We start from the raw sequence: 21996 nt of genomic DNA on the forward strand, positions 1-21996 counted from the left end.
TTCTCACGTGTTTCCTGGTGGAGGGGTGAAGAAGAGTGTACACATTGTGGAAAGATGAGTCAAATCAAGGATCTCAAAGTGTTTGTGTCCGAGCGGCTGCAGGCTGCTGCCTCTGAAATACTGGGTGCTATTGAAAAGACAGTGACTGACTACGAGGAGCAAGCGAGCCGTTTGAAGGACGAAAACGACCGCAACCGTTCTCTGTTGGACGTCATCCTCAAAACCAAGTCGCGCCCGACAGAAAGAGGTTGGTCCGTCCGAGACCGGCTCCCATGATACGTGCCGAATGAACGCCGACAGAGCTAAAGCTACTAGGACTCCGAGGAAACAGACATATAATGTGGCAGCTAACGTTAACGTATATCTGTGTAGATAGCTAGCTGTGTCGAGCACTGGTGCTGTATGTACTATAAAGTCGTTCCGCAATATTTTAGGTTTACATCTGACTGGAAAATTGCATTCAGTGTTAATCTCTGTCTCAGAAGAGGAAAAGCACCTGCTTAAATAATAGAATTAATTAATTACACATAAATAGTGGTTGACCGATATAGAATTTTCATTGGCCGATGCCGATATTTAGAGAGCAGGGCAGCCGATGCCGATTTATAATGCCGATATCATGTTTTTGTTATCGTGATTTGCATTGCATCACATCTGTGCAAGTGATAAATAAAAAACCTTGAAAAAATTATTAATTAATAATTAATAATAACAACAAATGAGACACAAAATTGCTATAGGGGGCGGGACCCACCGACAGACCTATTATAGATCAGTGGTGGGACCTCACTTCAGGCTCCAGGTGTGAGCGGAACTGGACAGGTCCTTGTAAAAATGGCGTCTGTGCTGCTGGCCCCGCGAGCCGAGCCGTGCGCCTTGCGAGCCGCCGAGCAGTGTGTACTGCTGGGGTAGGATTTCTGTAGCCAGAATCTTTTTCAATGCCGAATTACTTATTTCCATGAAACTTATGGAGACATCATGGGGAAACTCAGATTGAGAGATCCGTTGATTGAAACCATTAATTGACTAGTTGGCAAAATCTAATGAGTGTTTAGTCGATTAAGAATATCTTAGCAGGACTCAATAAAAAAATGCCATGACCATGGCTTCATATCATAATCATTCTGTTCATTAGCTCTCCAATGTCATAAGCAGCATTGGTATCACAAGAAAAATGGCAACGGTTTTTATTGTAACTTAATCTCTACTTTTCACTTCTGCAGCAGGTCACACCACCAAAAGAACCCCTGCTGCTGCTGCTGCTGCTGCTGCTGCTGCTGCTGCTGCTGCTCCAGGCCGGGGTGCATCAGATTCAAGTCCTGTCAACAAGGCCAGGGACAGCCCCTGCCATTCCATTGGTAGGACTAAGTTTGAACAGTAAATTATCCTCTTCAGTAAAATCAGTTCATTAAGATTTCTGTGAAGCTGAAAAAAAGCCTGGACTTACATTGAAATTGTGTCTTCAACATAGACACCACTAACTCACCACCATTACCTCAGTGTGATGTGCTACATCAGTACTCTGTAAATACATAATATTACTGTTACGTGCAACTTGCTTTTCCAGTAATGACATAAAACTAATGATTTGCTCATACTATTGTTGGTCTTATTACTTAATTTGATGAAGTGTGTCAGTATTTTAATAATTCTATGAAATGCTATACTATCTTCAAAGAAACGAAATTAGATCTTCATTTATTTTCCAGGCTTGCAGTGTGTCTTCACCTCACGTGCTGACTTTCTAAAGTTTGCAACCAATGGCGACTGCCCCTACTGCTTGAAGAGAATTCAAGCTACTGAGACACATTTGATGAGAAAACATTATCTATTTGCTGTCCATTTTACTGAGGATGGCACTGGTAAGTTTCGTAAATATAAGATACTTTGTTTATTATAATGGATTACCTTAATCTGGCCAATCTCAAGTATGCAAGTTGATGGGGAAATAAATGCTAAAACACTGTTCTTTTAAGCGTACAGCCATTTAAGGTATTTGCTTGTAGTATCTAGTCTATCTTTTCTCTTTTCAGAAAAATTTGTTGTACCATGTACATGCAAAGACTTGATCCAAGGCAGAAGTCACTGGCACTGCCCATATTGCACAAAGATCATTTATCGGAAATGCAACTTTGAGGTGCACATATCTAAACAACATGGTTGGTACAATTTCTGGAATTCTCACTACTTTGCTGTTATTTACCATTCCTTTGTTTTGTTGTAAAGTCTTGTTTTTTTGTTGTTGTTGTTGTTGTTGTTGTTTTTTAGATAACCGCTCTGTGCCACCACTAAGAATAATGGGTAATATTGTTATTCCCACCAACTAGAAGTAATTATACACTGTCTTTTGCTTTACAGGTTATGCAATACTGCAGCAAAGCCAAGACACAGGTTAGTTTATGATATTTCTCATGCCCCTCATTTGTTCACACGTGATTAATTATTAGCCATTGCAATTTGTAATGAAACTGTGAACACTGTTACATAACGAATTGTCAGTATTCCTCGCATAAGTTAAAAGAGCAGCACTTGTATAGCTATGCATTCAAATCCTGGTTTGGAGTGTTGACTGCAAACAAATGTATTCAGGAGTCTATAAGTATAATAATATACATTACTCTGTACTACCCCTTAGACATGGATAAGCCCTCTGTCTCTGCCACTGAGGAGGAAGTTCCCCCGAGTCCTGAACCCTGGTGTCAGCAAGAGTTCTGCAGTCTGGACCAACGGGCCTCACTGCTGCTTCAAGTTAAGAAGGAAGAAGAAATGTGCAGACAAGGTCTGGTGGAAGAGTTTGGCATGGATACCTTCACTTTCACTGCATCTGAAAGCTTTTAAACAACTGAATGTGTTTCCCTTTATCTCCAGGGAGATATACTGAGTTGCAGAACTCTGTGCAGTTGCAGATTGAAGACAAAGTTCAACGACGTTCGGAGGCACAGCACACCCAGGACTCTGCATTCAACACGGTCTGTGCAGACAGTTGTATTGAAGACCCCAGCGAAATTAACAGTGTGGAATGCGGCAAGGGATGTCCTCTTCCAAATTCTTCAAATCAACCTCTGGAGATGGAGCCTGATAGTGGGATTGGTGGAATATTGCATCCTGCTGGAGAAGCTCAGGACACAATACCTCATTGTAGTTTAAAGTCACTCACTACCAAAAGGAAAGCGTGTGTGAAAATAAAAAAAGATTTACCGCCCTTGGGTTTAGATATAAAGAAATCAACAAAACTATCTGTCAGTCAGAATCCCACCGGTCATCATCGTTGCAAAGCATGTGGAAAGACTTTCTCTTACATGTACACACTGAGGACACACGTGCAAACGCACGCAGTGGATAAAATCAGCGTTTGCGGAATCTGTGGAAAACATTTAATGTCTACGGAGAGTTTGGTCCATCACCTTCAAAGCCACCCAAAGACAAACAAATGTGGTATGTGTGGCAAACAATTTTCTAATAATTCCCGTCTGAAACGGCATATGAGGTTCCACAGACCCAAGGGTTTAAATGCATTACCTTAAAAATCCTACAGATGTTAAAATGTACATCAAAAAGTGCTGTTGTTGGATTCTGATGTACTGGTCTAGTAATGTACTCATGGGGGGGATAACTGAGTCCTAGTGCTGGGCTGTATGTTGTTTATTGTATATACATGTATTCATATGTAATTTTGTAGAATTGAATTAAAAAAACAACAACTTGAAAGTCGGATTTATTCCCTGTGTTTGTTAGAAATCCAGAAATCCTCAAGTTTGAAAGTAAGAGGGTTTCAGGTAGATTACGTCACAACAACACCAAGTAGATCCATGTGCTGATATCAACTATCCCGTTTTGTCATTTCTGTCCCATGATTTGGTGAGTCTGTCCACGGCAGGAAGGAAGAGAGGGAGAGGGGGGAGCTGCACCGTTTGACTCCGCTCCAGTCTGTCTTCTTTCCGTCTCCCACTCTTAATTTACTGTAACTCCAAGGCGAGTACAGTGACTGCCTCCTTTTGGGAATATGGCTGTGTTGAAGATACAAGACCAGGTAGCGTATTCTTCGTTCACGCTTAACGTTAAGTCATCTCGTCAAAGGCTATCACTGTTGTAAAAAAACGGATTAAGTTACTCCTCTTGGAGTGTGTATATGTAACGTTAGTCAACACCACTGTTCATTTGAGCTTAACTTCATTCACGTTAAACTGCTAACTTGTCGTTTTTTTTCGCGGTGACTCGGCGTTGAACCCGCCAGTGCGGTTGTTTGGGTTTGCTATCGTTAACTGGCATCGAGCTAGGTTAACTAGCTAGCGGTAACCAGTTAAAACAGTTAACGTAAAGAACCTTACCATCGTCGCGTCACCTGTTGCTTTACGTTAACTCTGCTCGGTTAATACGGCCACTGTCATGTCAAATAAATGGCGACGCGGCAGTTTTCTCTGGCGTTTTTGACCCTTGGTGTTTCCAGTAGCGACGGATAGTTGAACGCAACACCGCTGGATAGCTACGAGGTTAACAGGGTGGCTAACTCCCTTTGCTCTCGCTTAATGCTAGCAAGCCACTCGGACTCATGCAATGCAACGTTGTTATGCTACTCCTATTATAAGGTTTTTTTTAATGTTAGTGAAACGCATTATGTTAAATTGGATAGCACAATTCCGATTTAAGTAACAGGCCGAGTCTCGACCCAGGGAGCTTGCTTTGTCAGCTGTCTATTTCAGCTCCCTGCATGTTCCCCGGGGCAGCAGCTGCGGGCAGAAGTCACCTGTTGCGGGAGATTAGAAAGGCTGTCAGACTAAAATAGCAGGTGGTGCTGGTTTTAAAGTCTCCAGCTGTGGTCGTGAATTAGACACTTTCCACAAGTTTAAATCCGTTGTTATTAACACTACTGGGACATAAAGGCAGTGATGACGTCGGTGTAATGCACACATGCACAAGTAACAACCAGATTTAAACATTGTTGGTTTAGTCATACACGTTCTTCAGTTAGGTAACCAGATAGAGTGGATGTGTGTATATGTGTGATTGACAGGTGGAGAGAAGTAATTCATTGAGGAAACAATTTAGTCAGCTGGTGGATAAATCAACAGAAACATTGATATTTATGTAATTAAGAATCTTACCTGATGTAAATATGGCTTGGATACATCTTTTTCAACATGGTAGTTTAATTTTCCCTTCAATTGTACCTAAAAAAAATGGGAACTTCGGTCAAAGTGGGTCAGTAATGGTGCAGCTCTGTGTCCTGTCCCAGTCTGACCAGTCTTCCGGACAGGCACGCAAAAAAACTGAAGAGTGTATGTGATAAGATCATGCTCTCTATTCTCCATTGTTCTCTGTAGTGCTTGCTGACAGAGAACTGGACAAAGGGACCAAAATAGTTCCACTCTGAGGGACAGGACTCAGAGTTAGTGTCACTTTTGGCAAAGGCTCCTGTGTGTCCTCTAGAGGGCATCCTGTAGCTTTGGAGCATGCAGACTGCCTAACCAGGCTGAGGTCCTGCCTAAGGAAAGTCATGTTTGAGGCATTCACGACTCTCAATGAGACACTCAATGAAAGCAGAAGGTTAACCATTCAAGAGAGTCTTGTGTTGTTTTTGTTTGTGTAAACTTGCCCACGGCTTTTCAAATGTCTCAAGGATGCATACACTAGCAATATGCTGTTTATACTGGCTGGTAGCCAAAGAGCCTCTTAGCATCACGTAACGTTTTGTTTGTGCACAGGGAAATGTTCACAGCATAAAGAACAACAACACAGCCGAGGCTCAGGGGGTAGCGCAGGTTGTCTAATTGGAAGGTTGGTAGTTGAATTCCTGGACTAGTTAGGGATGCCAAAGTGTCTTTGGGCAAGAGACTGAACTCCAATTTGCTCTCAAAGGCTTTGCCATGTCTGAGTGTGTGTCAATGAGCAATAACAAATGAAAAGGGCACATTTTGGAGAAGAGTAAATAGAAACATGAACTGCTTTTTCACAGTCTGCCATGAATGTCACTGTTAATTTCAGATTGGTGTATACGGTGTGTTACAACTTGTACCTGTATCAGATCAGAACCATGTAATGCTCATGATTCATCAGCTGTTTGCCATTCAGTTACAGCACGTAATGGATGGCATGTTGTGCGTGCCATACAGTGCATGCAATATCGGGACAACAAAGCGTTAGTACAGATAAACCCTCTCTTGATTTTAAAAGCTTTGAAATTTCTAGATGTTGACATCGTCACTGCTGCTGCCTATGCGAGTATGTGACCCAGCACACACACACACACACACACACACACACGTGCGCGCTGGCTTTTGTGTCTCTGGACGGGGATTACATTACTCACAATGCATCCTGTCAGAGGGTCAGAGCAGAGGTCACTGCAAGCCGCATACTGCATGCACACTTTCACATTGGGTCTCTCACATGAGGTAAAGTTCAGGGCTTGTGAGGAAATTATTTTTGTGGGTATTTGTGATAATACTGAGCCTGCATCCTGTTGTTGTGGTGAGATAGGGTTCACTTTCTGTATCTTGTCTTAGTGTCCCACTCCTGTAGGAGCACCACCTCCCCTCAACCTCAACGTTTATGAAGCAGGCATTTGAGCTCTCATGAAATCAGATAACAAAATGAATTTTGTTGTTTTTGTTGACTGTCATGCTTTTTCGGTTTTGGAATGTACAGTCCGTGTTGATCGCTGTGTACTGTTTCTAAAGGTTTCCGTGCCCATTCCACATGCTTGCCTTGCTCTTGAGTCCCATTTATAACTTTAAACATATGCTGTACACACACAGTTCACACAAAGCCTCTTTCTATGTTTGGGAAATGGGAACAAATCTGCTTTGTAGATGTGGTTGGGCAACGTTCATGAGAGTATCTGCAGTGCTAGCAAGTAGGATAGACAAAACCTTTTGTTTTTGATATGCCTTGCTTCCCAAAAACATTCTTTGTTTGTCCCTTGTAACTCAGTGACTGTAAGAGCAGAAGGATGTTAGGCTGTGTTTCATATTCACTTTATGAATGGTAAATACATTAGACTCAAAAATTAGCCCTACACTGAATTGCTCTCTCATTCGCCCTCCCTCGCACTGTCCCTCTCTCCGAGTTAATGGGGTTGTGCGGCTTGGCAAGATTGCTCTTTTTAGGATCTGTGTTGAATATGAAGGAGACTGAGACACACAGACATGCACATACAGAGCGGTTTTGTTAGCTACCCTCGCATTCTCTGGCAAAGCCAGTTTGTTCCAGTTTCATAATGAGGAGATGGGGGCTTTTGAAGCTATGCCACCAATACACCAAATAATATACTGGAACTTGCAGTAATCTGTTATTAATTTTCTTTTATTCTCTCACATTTAGAAGGACAGGGAACTTCTGTTTTAGCTTAGTTTTTTTTTTTGTTACAAATTCTAAAAACATCAAATCGTTGTAGTGCACATGGTTTTGTTTTTAGGGTTCTACTAGGGGTTGCAGCTTTTTAGATTTTCTCAAGCTTGGCTGTTTAGTAACATATAAGGAGACCTTCAGTGCTCACTTCCCACCATGACTTTAATGTGTAATACTAATGATCAGAGCTTTGTTTTTTGTTATAGTACTAAATCCATTAAACAAACATCAGAAAATCACAATACAGCAGAAATATTCATATACCCAGATAGTGTTAAAGCTCTCAACAAACAACTTAGCATGGCTTGCATTAAAGAATAATGCTGCATCATCTTTCTCTCTTGTACTCCCCTTGCACCTTCTTTATTAGACTTAAATGAACTCTCGTGGAGCGGCACTGTCTAGCAAGTGACCCGATAACAATCAGGCATCAAAATATGGTCCTCTCTCAGTCCAGTATTTCTCACATCCTTTCTCATTACTTTTAACTCTCCTTTTTTCCATCTTCTATTCTTTTCGCTCCCTCCAGTCTCTGGCCCCTTACATTCTTTCTTTTGAGTCATTTAATTTCTTGGTTAACATTCTGTAACCACTTTGCACGCATTGCTGTCCCTGCTCTCTCTATGTCCGTTGCTCCATTTATTGTCAGGTTTCTTTGTGTTTTGTATTGCTCTAGCTACCTGCCTACAATTACTCTATCTCTCTCTCCTTCTATTCAGACTCCCCCCCGGCCCCTCCCTCTCTCTGTCTCTTCTTTTGAAAGAGCTGGCTTCAGCAGTCTGCCTGAAACGAGCTACGCATGCCCACACATACACTGGCTGCTGCGGCTGCCGTCCACGCTAATCACAGGGTCCGTGTGTGTGTGTGTGTGTGTGTGTGTGTATTTGACGTGTGTTTGTTCCTGGCTGCAGCACAGCAGTGAGGATATGTAGCTTCCTGTGCGCTGCTAGGCAGCCCAAGCTCATTCTGCCGCATGCCGCTTACCGCCACCATTACGCAGAGGAATTCCCTGCTGTCTCCGCTACTGCTGCTGACAGAGAGTGTTAGTGTCGGCTAGAGAGAGGAGGAGAGAGGATACATGCAGCAAAGCGACACTGACAGATAAGAGGACAGAGCTGGATTTCACATTGGATTTTACACGAAGATGTACAGTGTTCGTTGGCGAGGAAATATCTCCGTTTATGGGATTTATTGCTGACCTTTGTCCTCCTGAATTGCGCACGTATGTAAGAAGGAACACTGCGTATTTATGTGTGTGTGTGAGAGAGGGTGCGTGTGTTGGTGTGTGTGAGCCTTCCTGATGCGGTCGGAGCGGGCTAGTCGTGTGTGTATCGTGGTGCTGGAGGAGGTGGAGGAGGATGAACCCTCCTCTTCACCGCCACCTCCTCGGCCCAAGTCATCCCCAGACCGCAGATCCCATCATGCCTCTAGAAGGGCAGCTGCTCAGGAGGAAAAGGTGAGATGGGTCCTTCTGTTTGGTTCTTCATTCATTGAATTAGAGTTAGCTGATTCAGCTGTGGTTCTGCAAATGTTTAAGGTTTACAGTTCCTTGTGTGAAGGATTTTAAACAGCAATTCTCAGACCTGGCCTGAAGTGTAAACCTGTGCTGAAGTGCACGCACCATTGATAAAAATACAAGGACTGCCAACACTTGTCATCCTGTGCTAAATATAGCACCAAATACAGTCACCAATATAGCCTGCTATATGAGATGACTGCTGGTTTCTATAGATTATCAGCAAGGCCTGGGCTTTTGTAGTCTTCAGTGTTGGCTGTGAAAAGGGTAAGGGTAAGGGACTTAATGGTAGTAAGTCTTTTCATCCTTCGGAAGCTGCTCTTTGAAGTTAACACCGAGACGGGGGAAAGCCAGAGAGGATGAACCCACTCTAATGAAAGGGTTAGTTCTCTTAGTCCATGTCTAACTTCTCCGATCCCTGACATAGTTGCAGTGGTCATCAGTGTAATAGGCATGAGACAGATGCCGGCATGCCGGACAGCCCCAATTATTTTTAGTTGGGACGAAATGAGAGAGGGATGGGGAAACTGGAGAGACGCTGAGAGTAAGGAGCACGTCCACATCATTATACGTATGTAGTACTGATGACAAATATTGTCAATGGGACCCACAGCTCAACAGGCTTAAAGTACTTGAAAGATGAGAAGCGACCTAATAGCCATAATGCAGTTTATTGTCCAGCTGCAATGTATTATAATTGGAAACTACAACAGCTGTGTCACAAAATGTTTAAATAGTTTTCAGACTTCATGTAACAATAACAATAACAATGTGTTTTTATGATGAAAAAAAACCCCCAATGTGGACCAGAGTTGTTCTGTTGTGGATTAACTAGTTTAACTTTGATTTTCAACATCAAGGTTTCATGATCCTATATGTTGTCCAAGATAATATTTAAGTCACAAAGACGATAAATGAATCATGCTTATAAATACATAACAATAATCAGAATGGAATTGTGAGCTTAAAATAGTGTTACTTCCCATAACCTTTAATTTGAATGGACTCGTGCTCTTCTGTTGCCCACCCTACTACCTCTTGAAGGTTTATGGTTACCGCTGAGCAACACTATTTACAACTCCCACTCAGTATCAGGCACCATGCTCTCATGCTCCTGCTATAGCACACACACAGACACACTGAAATGAAGTAGTATTAAAGAAGGGTTCCTAGATCTGTCGTTCCTAGATCATGGCAACAGGACTCAGCATTCATCCCTCACTGACTTTTAATTTTACATGTGTGTGCTTGTGTTTCTGTGATGTATGCCGCAGCTGCTGCTGCCATAAACAAATTGGTTGTATACAGCCATGTGCTATTGCTCTCTCTTCCAGCTGAGAGATTCGGTCCGTGTGAGACTCCCATTTGTTACTCTGACAACACATTTGTCAGCATAGAGAATGACTGCCTTGCAAATCGACTGTGTAGTACTGTACATCAGCATTTCTGTGTCCTTTCCTTGTGACTGTAGCCGTCTCTGTTGAGAGCCATCTTCAACGTGGACCCGGATGAAGTTCGCTCCCTCATTTTCAAGAAAGAGGATGTGAACATTCAGGTGAGTTTCATGGCTATTTCCCCTGATTTCTCCCAGTATAAATGTTTTTGGTCTGATCGCTCCCCTTTGTAACTGCTTTTCACCAATATAGAAGAAAAAAAACACCCAAGGAGAGGCGCAGTAAGTCATCAGGCTATTGATCGATTGACTGACTCAGAGTGCATTCTGACAGCTTCCCAATCGTATATAGCTGTCAATCAGGGCAGGACACATGAACTGTTCATAAAAAAATATGCTTTGCTATCATTTAAAGACATAACCTCTCCCTTTTCCTCACATCGGAATTTATTTATGTGCTCTGTTCCTCCTTTTTTAATATATTTCCTCAGATTACACCAGATTCTGTTTTCACAGTCTTTGTATTTCTCTCTGTCCGTCTGTTTTTTTCTGTGGGTCAATATAGTGCTCGGGTCATCACACTCGAGTCTGTCAGAGTCAGCAACACTGGTTCAGATGTATTGCAGTCACATGACATTTCTTTAAAGCCCCAGTTTATTACTCTCTGCTGCACTGAAAGACGGATGGGTGGGGGTGGGGCAGCAGGGTGTATTGAAGTGATGGAGTGAAATGCAGAATACAAGTGAACACATGATAGACATTTTTCTCTTTGTGGCTCTAGTCTCATGTTTCTTGTGGTCTGCAACAGTGTGAGGTTTATAGATTTTGTTTGGGCATGCTATCTATGCCCTTACCCCCACACAATGTGTTTTTATGTGTGAGCATGTATCTGAAAAAAATAATGCACACGCTTAAACTTGTGTTTTTCTATATTTTGGGATCTCCTGTCAGGACAATGAGAAGAGGACACCTCTGCATGCTGCAGCCTACCTGGGAGATGCAGAGATTATTGAACTGCTCATCCTCTCAGGTAAACACTACAACCACTCAGCTATCAGACAGTTTTATTTAATGTCCACCTAATAGCCATTCAACTTTAGTAGCAATTCTACCTGAAAGTTTACTCTTCTATCCAGACTGGCTGTTAGTATCAATCTGGTCCTGTTTGTTTTACCTGTACATCCGTTAGTGGTGGGAATCGTCAGTCACCTCACGATTCCATTTGATTACGATTCAGAGGGTCGCAATTCCATTATTCAACGATTCTCGATGCATCTCTATTTTGGATTTAAATCAAATCTTTTAAACCAATTCCTATTTATATGATACAGTTGATGTGCCACATTACTTTAAATGTAAAAAAATGTGGAAGATTGCCCCCCCAAAAATAATTAATAATCGATTATAGATTTTACTGCATCGATTCTGCGTTCTCTATCGATGCAGAATCGTTCAAGAAAGCATCCCATTATTTCTCCCACCTCTAACATTCATATTAGCTCTTCTAAATTTGTCTTAGGTTTATTATTTCCTTTCCATATTTAATGCACGGTCGTTAATCATACTTGCACTTCAAATCTGACAAGTCATTTATTCTTGAATCAAATCTTGTAATCCTGCTTTTTGCTAAACTAGAGAAAAATCTATAATTGGGGCCAGACCATTTTAATTGTTTTTCCCTATTATCTGTCACAATCTTAGATTCATTACAATGGTTTTCATTGGACACTAAATTGTTCCAAGGTACACTGAAGTAATGTTTTTGTTTGGAGAAACACAACTGTTTGAGTTGTAAACCAAAAATCTTGCCATGCTTTCCGTCAAAGCCATCGCCTGTTCCTCATTTCTCTCTTTCTCAAATGTTGCTTCCTGTTCACTCAGTAGTTTCCTTGCCTGTGTCTGTCTGCTCACTGGCCTGTGGCTGTCACTCTCTCTCTCTCTCGGTGACTTGGTGATTCATCAATCATCTGATAGCGTTGGCTTGACTTTCTGTGAAGTCATCTTGTGTTGTGGTGTGTGTGTGTGTGTGTGTGTGTGTGTGTGTGTATTTCTGTTCACTGTTTTTCAATAATGTGAGGAGCAGGCAACAGGTGCAGCTTCGTGGGCTATTTAAACCCCCACGCTGTGCTAAACAGGATCGTGGGAGTTTTATAGCTTCCAGGCACTGTTGGCTCACAGCACCACCTTTCCATAAGTCACGTGAAAAGCCTTTTAATTTAAGCTTTTAACTCTTCATATATTGGGCCTTTAAATGTGTTGTTGTGTCTGCCATTGTTGGCTTAACTCTGACACCTCTCTCTCTCTCCCTCTCTCCCTTTTGTCACCCAAGGAGCCAGAGTTAACGCCAAAGATAACAAGTGGTTGACTCCTCTTCACCGAGCTGTCGCCTCTTGTAGTGAGGTAACACATTACACAAACACATGTGCTAATATGTATTGGGGTGACTCCACTAATCATGTGACGATGTTCATCTCTCTCACAAGCTATGAAATCTAGTCTCACAGTTAGATTATTACAGCTTTTCATACCTGTGAGATGCCCTTGTTTATTGCTCCGAAGATCATGTTTACAGATTGGTAGAATCTGGCCTTAAAGAGGTAAAATAAATAACCCATGTGCAGGGTGTTGGTATTTGATACACCTAGAAAATCTCTTAACCTATTCTCTATGGTCCTGCGTACATTCCTCCACTCACACAGTCCCTTGCATTTGCTCTCCTTCGCAGTGCTATTGTGGGCGTGAAAGCCCACCAAGAATAGCAAACACTTTTATAACAACACACACACAGCCACCTGCACACATTGGCATGTCCACAGAGGCATTTAAAAATAAAAAAAACACTGTCTGCACACACTGAGCCATGCTATTCCTCCACCCAGGATGCAGTGGCAGTGTTGCTGAAGCACAGTGCAGATGTTAACGCCCGTGACAAGAACTGGCAGACCCCGCTCCATGTTGCAGCTAGCAACAAGGCGGTGCGCTGTGCTGAGGCTCTGGTCCCACTGCTTAGCAACGTCAACGTGTCTGACCGGGCGGGACGCACCGCTCTGCACCACGCTGCCTTCAGTGGGCACATAGAGGTAGGTTGTCCTGTAGACGCACACAGAGACACTCACATGCACCTTAACATCTAGTTAATTTGCTTTTCTATAATAGATGGTGAAGCTGCTGCTGTCCAGAGGCTCCAACATTAACGCGTTTGACAAAAAGGACAGGAGAGCCATCCACTGGGCGGCCTACATGGGTGAGACTGTTGTATGTGGTTTCTAATATCAACACACTTTATCGAACTAGATGAAGTCTCTCCCTCCCTGGTTGTCGCTTCCGTAAATAGTACCTTGCGAAAATTAACAAGTCTTGACGTATCAGTGTTTGAATTTGACTCATGTCATCCTGTCATGTCCTCTCCTTCTCTATTTCAGGTCACCTGGAGGTGGTGAAAATATTGGTGGCCAGCGGAGCAGAGGTTGACTGTAAGGACAAAAAAGCCTACACCCCGCTCCATGCAGCCGCCTCCAGTGGCATGAGCAGCACAGTGCACTACCTGTTGAGCCTAGGGGTCCACGTCAGTACAGACACGCACACACATATGCATGCACTAGCAGCATAACATGTATATATGCAAGCTTTTTTAAATAATATTGGTATATTCTCAAAACAATAAAATGCAAAAATATAGATTACTTTGCATTGCTTTGCATAGGTGAATGAGGTGAACGGCTACGGCAACACTCCACTGCATTTGGCCTGTTACAATGGACAGGATGTCGTGGTCAGTGAGCTCATCCAGGCAGGGGCTAACGTCAACCAGGTGTGTGTGTCTCTCCTTGTGCAAGATGGTGCATGCATGGTGATTGTGTGTGTTTAATTGTGTTGTTTGATACCTTGCTTCAGGTGAATGAGAGGGGGTTTTCTGCTCTCCACTTCGCCTCCTCCTCACGCCAGGGGGCGTTGTGCCAGGAGCTACTGTTGGCCCACGGAGCTCACATCAACATGCGGGTTTGTCCATATGAAGATACACTTTCATACAAACTGAAACACACGTTTAACTGAGAAACGGTATTGGCGTTAAATTGATACAGTTAAGTGAATGTACACATCCCCTGTCGTCCTACATATTATCAAAAGAACAAAGAAGAGGAGTCTGTATCCTTGGGTATGCTGCCCAGTATCCAGTAGAAAGATGGAATGACTTTGTTGTTAATATTTTGGTAACGATGGAAACTGATATTAGGGTCCCTCCAGCCTCAAGATGCAAGGCCATATGGAAGATGACGGGGGAGGGGGTGGATCCCTGAGGCTGCAAGCTGCTCAGGGAATGTGTGTGGGTGTGTGTTTGGTCCACATGGAGGTCTAAGATAGCTTCTGTTCATCTTCCTAACACTTCAGTATTGTATTAGACTCATAGTTGAGTCATCTTCCCACACTGGTACATATACATGCACTTCAACACTGATATACTGTATAGACATCATCATAATCATTGTCCCTCTCTGCTTGTCTCCACTGCCTCTCGCTCCATCTGTCCAGAGTAAGGATGGTAAGACCCCCCTCCACATGGCAGCTACCCATGGAAGGTTCTCCTGCTCCCAGGCCCTCATTCAAAATGGTGAGAGCCCCGGCAGTGTGCTTTCTGCTTAAGTGAGTGTTTTAATGAAAATGTGTACATAATACTCTTTATGTATGTATGTGTGTGTAGGAGCTGAGATTGATTGTGTGGACAAGAGCAGGAACACTGCCCTTCACATCTCAGCCCGCTGCGGCCACGAGCTCATCATCACAGCACTCGTCAAACATGGAGCCAACACCGCCAAGTTAGTAACAATTGGCATTTAACCATCTGTCTCTCTTCCACTGAATATAATATGTGCTTACGTTTAAACAAGCATATATAATACAGAACATTTTGATAACTACAGAGTAAACCATTTTTTTAATCTCTTTATGTTTTCTTTCTGTTATCAAAATGTACCCATTCTCTCTCACTTTACATGTGATGACTTGCCTTGTTTGCCTTCATTTCTTTCAGGAGAGGCATTCACGGGATGTTCCCTCTACACCTGGCATCTCTCAGCGGCTTCTCGGATTGCTGCAGGAAGCTGCTGTCCTCAGGTACATTCATGCCGACGCCATTCTTGTCACTGGAATCACCTAGTTGACATCCTAGTTGATGCCGATTGCATATTTTCCCAGGGTTTGACATAGACACCCCTGATGACTTTGGAAGGTCCTGTCTACATGCCGCTGCAGCTGGAGGGTGATTCATCATTTCTAGTCACTTCCTCACTGTTGTTTCATTTCTGAGCCACTTTTATGCTTTTCTTTTGTTCCTTATTTAATGAGTTTCACCCTTTCACTTTCTTTTTTCCGTCTTCCTTTTGCACTGACATATTATCTGTGCACTTGATTCCAATAGATTGATATATCGCTGTTTTTCCAACCAGGAACCTGGAGTGTCTGAACCTGCTGTTAAACATTGGAGCAGATTTTAACAGGAAAGACAACTTTGGAAGGTGAGCGACGCACGTATTTTAATTCTAGGAATAGAACAGTCTAGAAAAAAGACTTTTGAACATCTTTTGGGGATTGGAGTATGCAGTCCTCACTGGTATAAATAATAGCCATTGTCGGCTCTCTGACCATCACAGGACTCCACTACACTATGCATCAGCCAACTGTAACTACCACTGTGTGTTTGCCTTGGTGGGCTCTGGGGCAAGCATCAATGAACTGGACCAGAGAGGCTGCTGCCCCCTGCACTACGCTGCTGCAGCTGACACTGATGGAAAGTAAGCTCTACTTTGTGTTTAGTAAATACAGTTCATGGACTTCAGTGTCAGATAAAGGCTTTAAAAAACTCCTCTCTTTTTGTTTTTGCCAGGTGTGTGGAGTACCTGTTGAGGAACGATGCTGATCCAGCAATGAGAGACAGACAGGGTTACAGTGCAGTGCACTATGCCTCAGCTTACGGACGCACACTCTGCCTGGAACTGGTGTGTACAGCTGCACACACAGAGTCATAATATGTTGCGTGTCCTACAGACAGAACATCGAATCACTTCCATGTGCTAAAAGGTTTTAGAACTGTTGAGAAAACTGAAGCACGCAAGTACACTTGCCATGGTATTATAATCAGCTTTTGTCTGTGTTTCTTTCAGATGGCAAGTGGGACACCTCTTGATGTGGTGAGCCCTTGCATTGATTGATTTCTTTGTACATAACTCCCTCTGCTGGGCAGATGGGGGACATAGTGATTAGATCATCTGGTGGGCAAGTGCAGCTAGTGTGATCCCTCTTCTATCTTGGTATTGTTGGGATAACAATTCACTCTAAAACTCCTTGTAGCACGCAGCTTTACAAAACACCCCAAATCTCTCTTTCAATACATTTGGAGCACATGCAGCAATGTGAGCATGGCCTAATTTCTGTGCAACTTGCAACTACTGACTTGCATATAACTGCTCTGTATACAAACTGACATTAGTAATACGGGATCCATCTCTCTATTTCAGATAATGGAGACATCAGGCTCAGACATCCTGAGTGATTCAGAGAGCCAGGCCCCCGTCAGTCCACTCCATCTGGCAGTGAGTTTAAGGATTTGGCTGTATTTGGCTGTTCATCTGTCTCATACATGATTCCATTGTCTCTGCCATGTCTTATTATTAGACATGAAATCAGTCTGTTGGTGTGTCTCTTCCATTGATTTAGGCTTACCATGGACACTGTGGAGCTTTAGAGATTCTCTTGTCATCGCTGCTGGAAGTGGATGTTTGCACCCCAGAGGGCCGAACCCCCCTCAGCCTGGCCTGCTCCAAGGGTCACCAGGAGTGTGTCTCTCTGCTGCTGCACCACGGCTCCTCCCCCATGACCCGTGACTACACACTTAAAAAGACAGCCATACATGCTGCAGGTATACATACAACCACAGAAGCCTGTTCGGATGCAACACCCTCACATACCGAGGTGTATTTTCTAGCTTTAAAATAACAAAAAACATGCTGTGTGTGTCTGTCTGCCACAGCTATGAATGGCCACCCAGAGTGCCTGCGCCTGCTCATGAGCAACAATGACCAACACATTAATGTGGATGTACAAGACTCCAACGGACAGTAAGTGTGACAAAATGGCTTTGATTAATATGCTATTTGTTTATTTTAACTCGACTTGTTTCATAAATGCATACACTAACTGGATTATGTCACATATCCACACTGTTCAGGACTCCCCTGATGTTAGCAGTGCTGAATGGACACACAGAGTGTGTGTACTCTCTACTCAGTCAAGGAGCCAATGTAGACAATCAGGACCGCTGGGGAAGGACAGCACTTCACCGAGGGGTGAGACATGCACACCCTGTATCATTCCAACTTTATTTATAATATTTCATTGTGCTATATGTATTATAATTACACATTCTGATTTTCACATAGGCAGTGACGGGCCAGGAGGAGAGTGTAGAGGCCCTGCTCCAGCGGGGGGCCAACGTGTGTGTCACAGACATCCGGGGCCGCACCCCTGTTCACCTGGCATCCTCTTGCGGCCGCATGGGTGTACTGGGTGCCCTGCTGCAGGCCACTAACACCACCTCACAAACGCACCTCACTGACAACCAGGGCTACACAGCACTGCACTGGGCCTGCTACAACGGTACTGACACACAGCATGACAATTCAGAAATATGTTTTATATGAAACTACAGCTACAGCAACTACATCATTCCCTGCTATTGTACCTCCATCCTCTCTGTTTCCCTAGGATACGATGCTTGTGTGGAGGTGTTGTTAGACCAGGAGGTGTTCAAGAAGATTATGGGCAATTCTTTCAGTCCACTTCACTGTGCTGTGTAAGAAAATGTGTGCTAATGAATGTGTTTTTTTATGTATGTAGCCATTAGTTGAAGGTGTCTGACAGTGTTTGTGGTGTATTTCAGTATGAGCGATAACGAGGGAGTGGCTGAGATGTTAATTGACTCCCTGGGCACAACTATTGTCAGCACCATTGACTCCAAGGGCAGGTGAGAGATGCAAACACACATAAATGCATCATGTTTTTATGAAAGTTATTTGGGGCTGCTGGTATATTGTCGACCGTGTTCGTGTCGATGCAGGACCCCCCTCCATGCTGCGGCCTTTTCCGACCATATCGAGTGCGTTTCCCTTCTGCTGAGCCACGGAGCTCAGGCAAACGTTGTGGACACACAAACACGCAGAACGCCGTTGATGATGGCAGCTCAAAACGGACAGACCAATACTGTGGGTCAGTACGCCCGCTGTCACGTATGTACACTGTTGGCCTTAGATTTCTAAACCTTTGACATGTAACCATGTCCACTCGTGTGTTACAGAGATGTTGGTGAGCAGTGCTAAAGCAGACTTCACACTACAGGATACAAAAAGGAACACAGCATTACACCTGGCTTGCAGCAAGGTAAAAAAAACAAAAACATTCATAGTGATAGGAAATGCTTTTTTATTCATTGGACATGGTGAGTTATGGATGTCAACGTGTCATCAAGGATATCTGATCAAAGGAAATAAAAATAATTACCTGTTCAGTATTGAACATCTGTTGGCTGGTGCATCGACCAATTACACATCTAAATAATCGTTGATTTATTTATTTTTTATTGCTTTCCACAAAATACAATACAACAAACTGCATGTTAAAGAGAGTATGTACGATGGGTTCACATGTCAAATATACAAAAACTTAATAAATATGAACAAGTCAAAGTGATTTTTTTTTCATATTGTGCAGGACATCTATGATCATATTGATTTTTAATGTTCAAATGTTGCTCTCTGTTCCTCTCAGGGTCATGAGACGAGTGCCTTGTTGATTCTGGAGAAGATCAGCGACAAAAACCTCATCAACTCCACCAATACTGCTCTCCAGACGTACGTACTATTCCCAGGTGCAGGCAGAAATTCAGCCGTGCAGTGGAGTAATCTGCTATGTTCAGGCTGGATGTATCTAACATCTACCTTCATCCTTTTTCAGGCCCCTGCATGTAGCAGCCAGGAAGGGGTTGACAGTGGTGGTCCAGGAGCTGCTGGGGAAAGGAGCCAGTGTGTTAGCGGTGGACGAGGACGGTCTGTATCACACGGCTCACTATTCATACATACATACTATGAGAGTGAGATGTTTTTATGCCTCGATGCTGTTAACAGCTGTGGCACATCCGCCTGTCCTTCTCAATCGATTACCTTTTTGACATACTCCCCTTCTTTCTGATTTCTACTATACATGACATTTTTCAACATGACTTTCTTATAACTTTTTTAAGATACTATCCTATGACTTTTTTTTCTTTTTTCAACACACTATACTATGAATTTTTTCAACATGTTTTTATATGACTTGATGACTTTTTGACATGCTGCCCAACATGATAGCATGCAGTCAAACTGTTATGTAATAATATACTATTTAACATACTATACTATGACTTTTTAACTTTTTTTTCCCGACATGCTATACTGTGACTTTTTCCGACAGACATTACTATGACCTTTTTTTCCACATACTATACTTTTTCAACATACTATGTATGCTGGGCGGATGTGGCTCAGAGGTAGAGTGAGTTGTCTTCCAATCAGAAGATCTGCGGTTCGAATCCTGGCTCCGCCACTCTGCATGCAGAAGTGTCATTGGGCAAGATACTGAACCCCCAGGAATGTAGTGTAAAGCGTCTTGCATAGCTAGTTAGCTAGAAAAGCGCTATATAAATGCAGGTCCATTCACCATTTATGACTTTTTTTCGACATGCTATACTATGACTTTTTTATGACTTTTTTTTCGACATGCTATAGTATGGCTTTTTTGAGACCTTTTTTTACATGCTATATACTATGACTTTTTTTTCGACATGCTATACCATGACTTTTTTTTCGACATGCTATAGTATGACTTTTTTATGACTTTTTTTCGACATGCTATAGTATGACTTTTTTATGACTTTTTTTCTACATGCTATACTATGACTTTTTTATGACTTTTTTTTCGACATGCTATAGTATGGCTTTTTTTGAGACCTTTTTTTACATGCTATATACTATGACTTTTTTTTCGACATGCTATACCATGACTTTTTTTTCGACATGCTATAGTATGACTTTTTTTTCGACATGCTATACTATGACTTTTTTATGACTTTTTTTTCGACATGCTATAGTATGGCTTTTTTGAGACCTTTTTTTACATGCTATATACTATGACTTTTTTTTCGACATGCTATACCATGACTTTTTTTTCGACATGCTATACTATGACTTTTTTATGACTTTTTTTCGACATGCTATAGTATGGCTTTTTTGAGACCTTTTTTTACATGCTATAATATGACTTTTTTATTATTTTTTTTCGACATGCTATACTATGACTTACAAACTTTTTGCTATACCATGCGGCTGTAACTCTCGGTAGTAGTAGTCGTTCTAATCCTCTCGCTCCTCTCTTATCCCTAGGTTACACTCCAGCTCTGGCCTGTGCTCCCAACCGTGATGTGGCCGACTGTCTGGCACTCATCCTCAACTCCATGATGCCCACTTCCCCTATGGTTACCATAGCAGCTTTGCCTCAACATTCTCTTACTCAGACAGTCATTAACCAACACCCCACCAATAACCATGTCTCCAAAGGCGTGGCCTTTGACACCCCTCTCCTTCTGAGGCCTGACCATGTTTCCTACTGCAGACCGGAGCGGCCGCTGTCATCTCTCACTGGGGATAATGAACTGAATGACTCAGATTCAGAGACATACTGAGGATATACCTGCTATTGGACAGAGCCCCACACTACTGGCAAGCTAGCCAGCCACTCAGGAGCCTTAATAGATCACTGATGAGGAACTAAAAGAGAGAAAAGAGAAAGAAAATAGAGCCAGTTAGCAGATATTTTTAGGTAAGCCCTTGTTGTAAACCAGTTTCATTTTTTTTTTTTTTTTTTTTTAAGGCGCATACCTATGGGGTTAAAATAATGTACTTAAATATAGAATAATGTCAATACACACTACATTTATTTCAGACAGCATCACTGTATGGTCAGTAGGCCCGTGTCTTTTTAAATTTAAAGAATGTTTTGCTCCTACTCTTTGCTGATATTTTCTGGAGTGGTTTTAAGTCTTTTTAAAAAATGACTTCAATTATTTATAGATGTGCATCTACTGGAGAAAAGGACTGCTTATTTGGCACGATTGTCTAAAGAAAAAACAGTGAGACAATGCTATGGGACCAGGAGATTGATTACTGTTTTCCCTGCTGTACTTGAGTTTTTATTCATGGCAGACACTGGTAGCTGTCACCCATGCACATTGCTAAGGCTGAGTCATTGTTATTGAACCACTTTTCATTTCCTAGGGGAGGAAGTTATTATTTAATCGGATATTCAAATGGGCGACTGAATCCATGGGAACTGGTAAGGACAGCGGGCGGATGTAAAATCAGTTAACTGTATGGTTGGTCCAGGAGTCAGTTGATCAATGACCCAAATGAGTGGCTCAAGGAATTTTTAACTTGCAATGCTGTAACTTCTCGATGTCTGTGTACTATACTGGTAACGGGAAAATGACTGACACTGTGTGTGTGTGTGTGTGTGTGCGTGTGTGTGTATATATGTGTGGGTGTGCGTGTGTGGGAGAGAGGAATGAATAAATATTGCCCTTTTAGGATCAAGCAACTTTCAGGCAAACGGTGAACGCTACTGGTGCAATGTTTGTAAAGATTAAGTAATGAACGAA

The 21996-nt window shown here is 42.6% G+C and overlaps 2 protein-coding genes across 3 annotated transcripts; both read left to right on the forward strand.

Annotated features, from left to right (window-relative positions):
• Positions 1–54: 54 nt before the first annotated feature.
• LOC311027758 (uncharacterized protein) lies at positions 55–3688 on the forward strand (the record flags this gene model as incomplete). Of its 2 annotated transcripts, none has more annotated exons than XM_084031910.1 (7): positions 55–247; positions 1224–1358; positions 1710–1862; positions 2034–2159; positions 2269–2391; positions 2636–2779; positions 2869–3688. In XM_084031910.1, 5 exons carry the CDS (start codon positions 55–57, stop codon positions 2325–2327), a joined length of 666 nt encoding a protein of 221 aa, XP_083888036.1. In that variant the 3' UTR covers positions 2328–2391; positions 2636–2779; positions 2869–3688. The 2 variants fall into 2 exon arrangements, with proteins under 2 accessions (XP_083888036.1, XP_083888035.1); XM_084031909.1 differs by having other exon boundaries at positions 2359–2391.
• Positions 3689–3872: 184 nt separating this feature from the next.
• On the forward strand, positions 3873–21974 carry ankrd28a (ankyrin repeat domain 28a). The gene is made up of 29 exons (XM_084031941.1): positions 3873–4030; positions 10335–10418; positions 11208–11286; positions 12586–12656; positions 13136–13336; positions 13413–13500; positions 13679–13821; positions 13960–14067; positions 14151–14255; positions 14787–14865; positions 14956–15070; positions 15286–15368; positions 15450–15513; positions 15701–15769; positions 15905–16045; positions 16138–16249; positions 16415–16441; positions 16769–16843; positions 16968–17169; positions 17281–17368; positions 17479–17596; positions 17690–17906; positions 18015–18102; positions 18190–18273; positions 18367–18515; positions 18604–18686; positions 19074–19156; positions 19260–19351; positions 20726–21974. Exons 1-29 carry the CDS (start codon positions 4004–4006, stop codon positions 21022–21024), a joined length of 3174 nt encoding a protein of 1057 aa, XP_083888067.1. The 5' UTR covers positions 3873–4003; the 3' UTR covers positions 21025–21974.
• Positions 21975–21996: the final 22 nt, after the last annotated feature.

Source organism: Eutrigla gurnardus (assembly GCF_963514095.1).
Source record: "Eutrigla gurnardus genome assembly, chromosome: 17".
In the NCBI taxonomy this organism is placed as follows: Eukaryota; Metazoa; Chordata; class Actinopteri; order Perciformes; family Triglidae; genus Eutrigla; species Eutrigla gurnardus.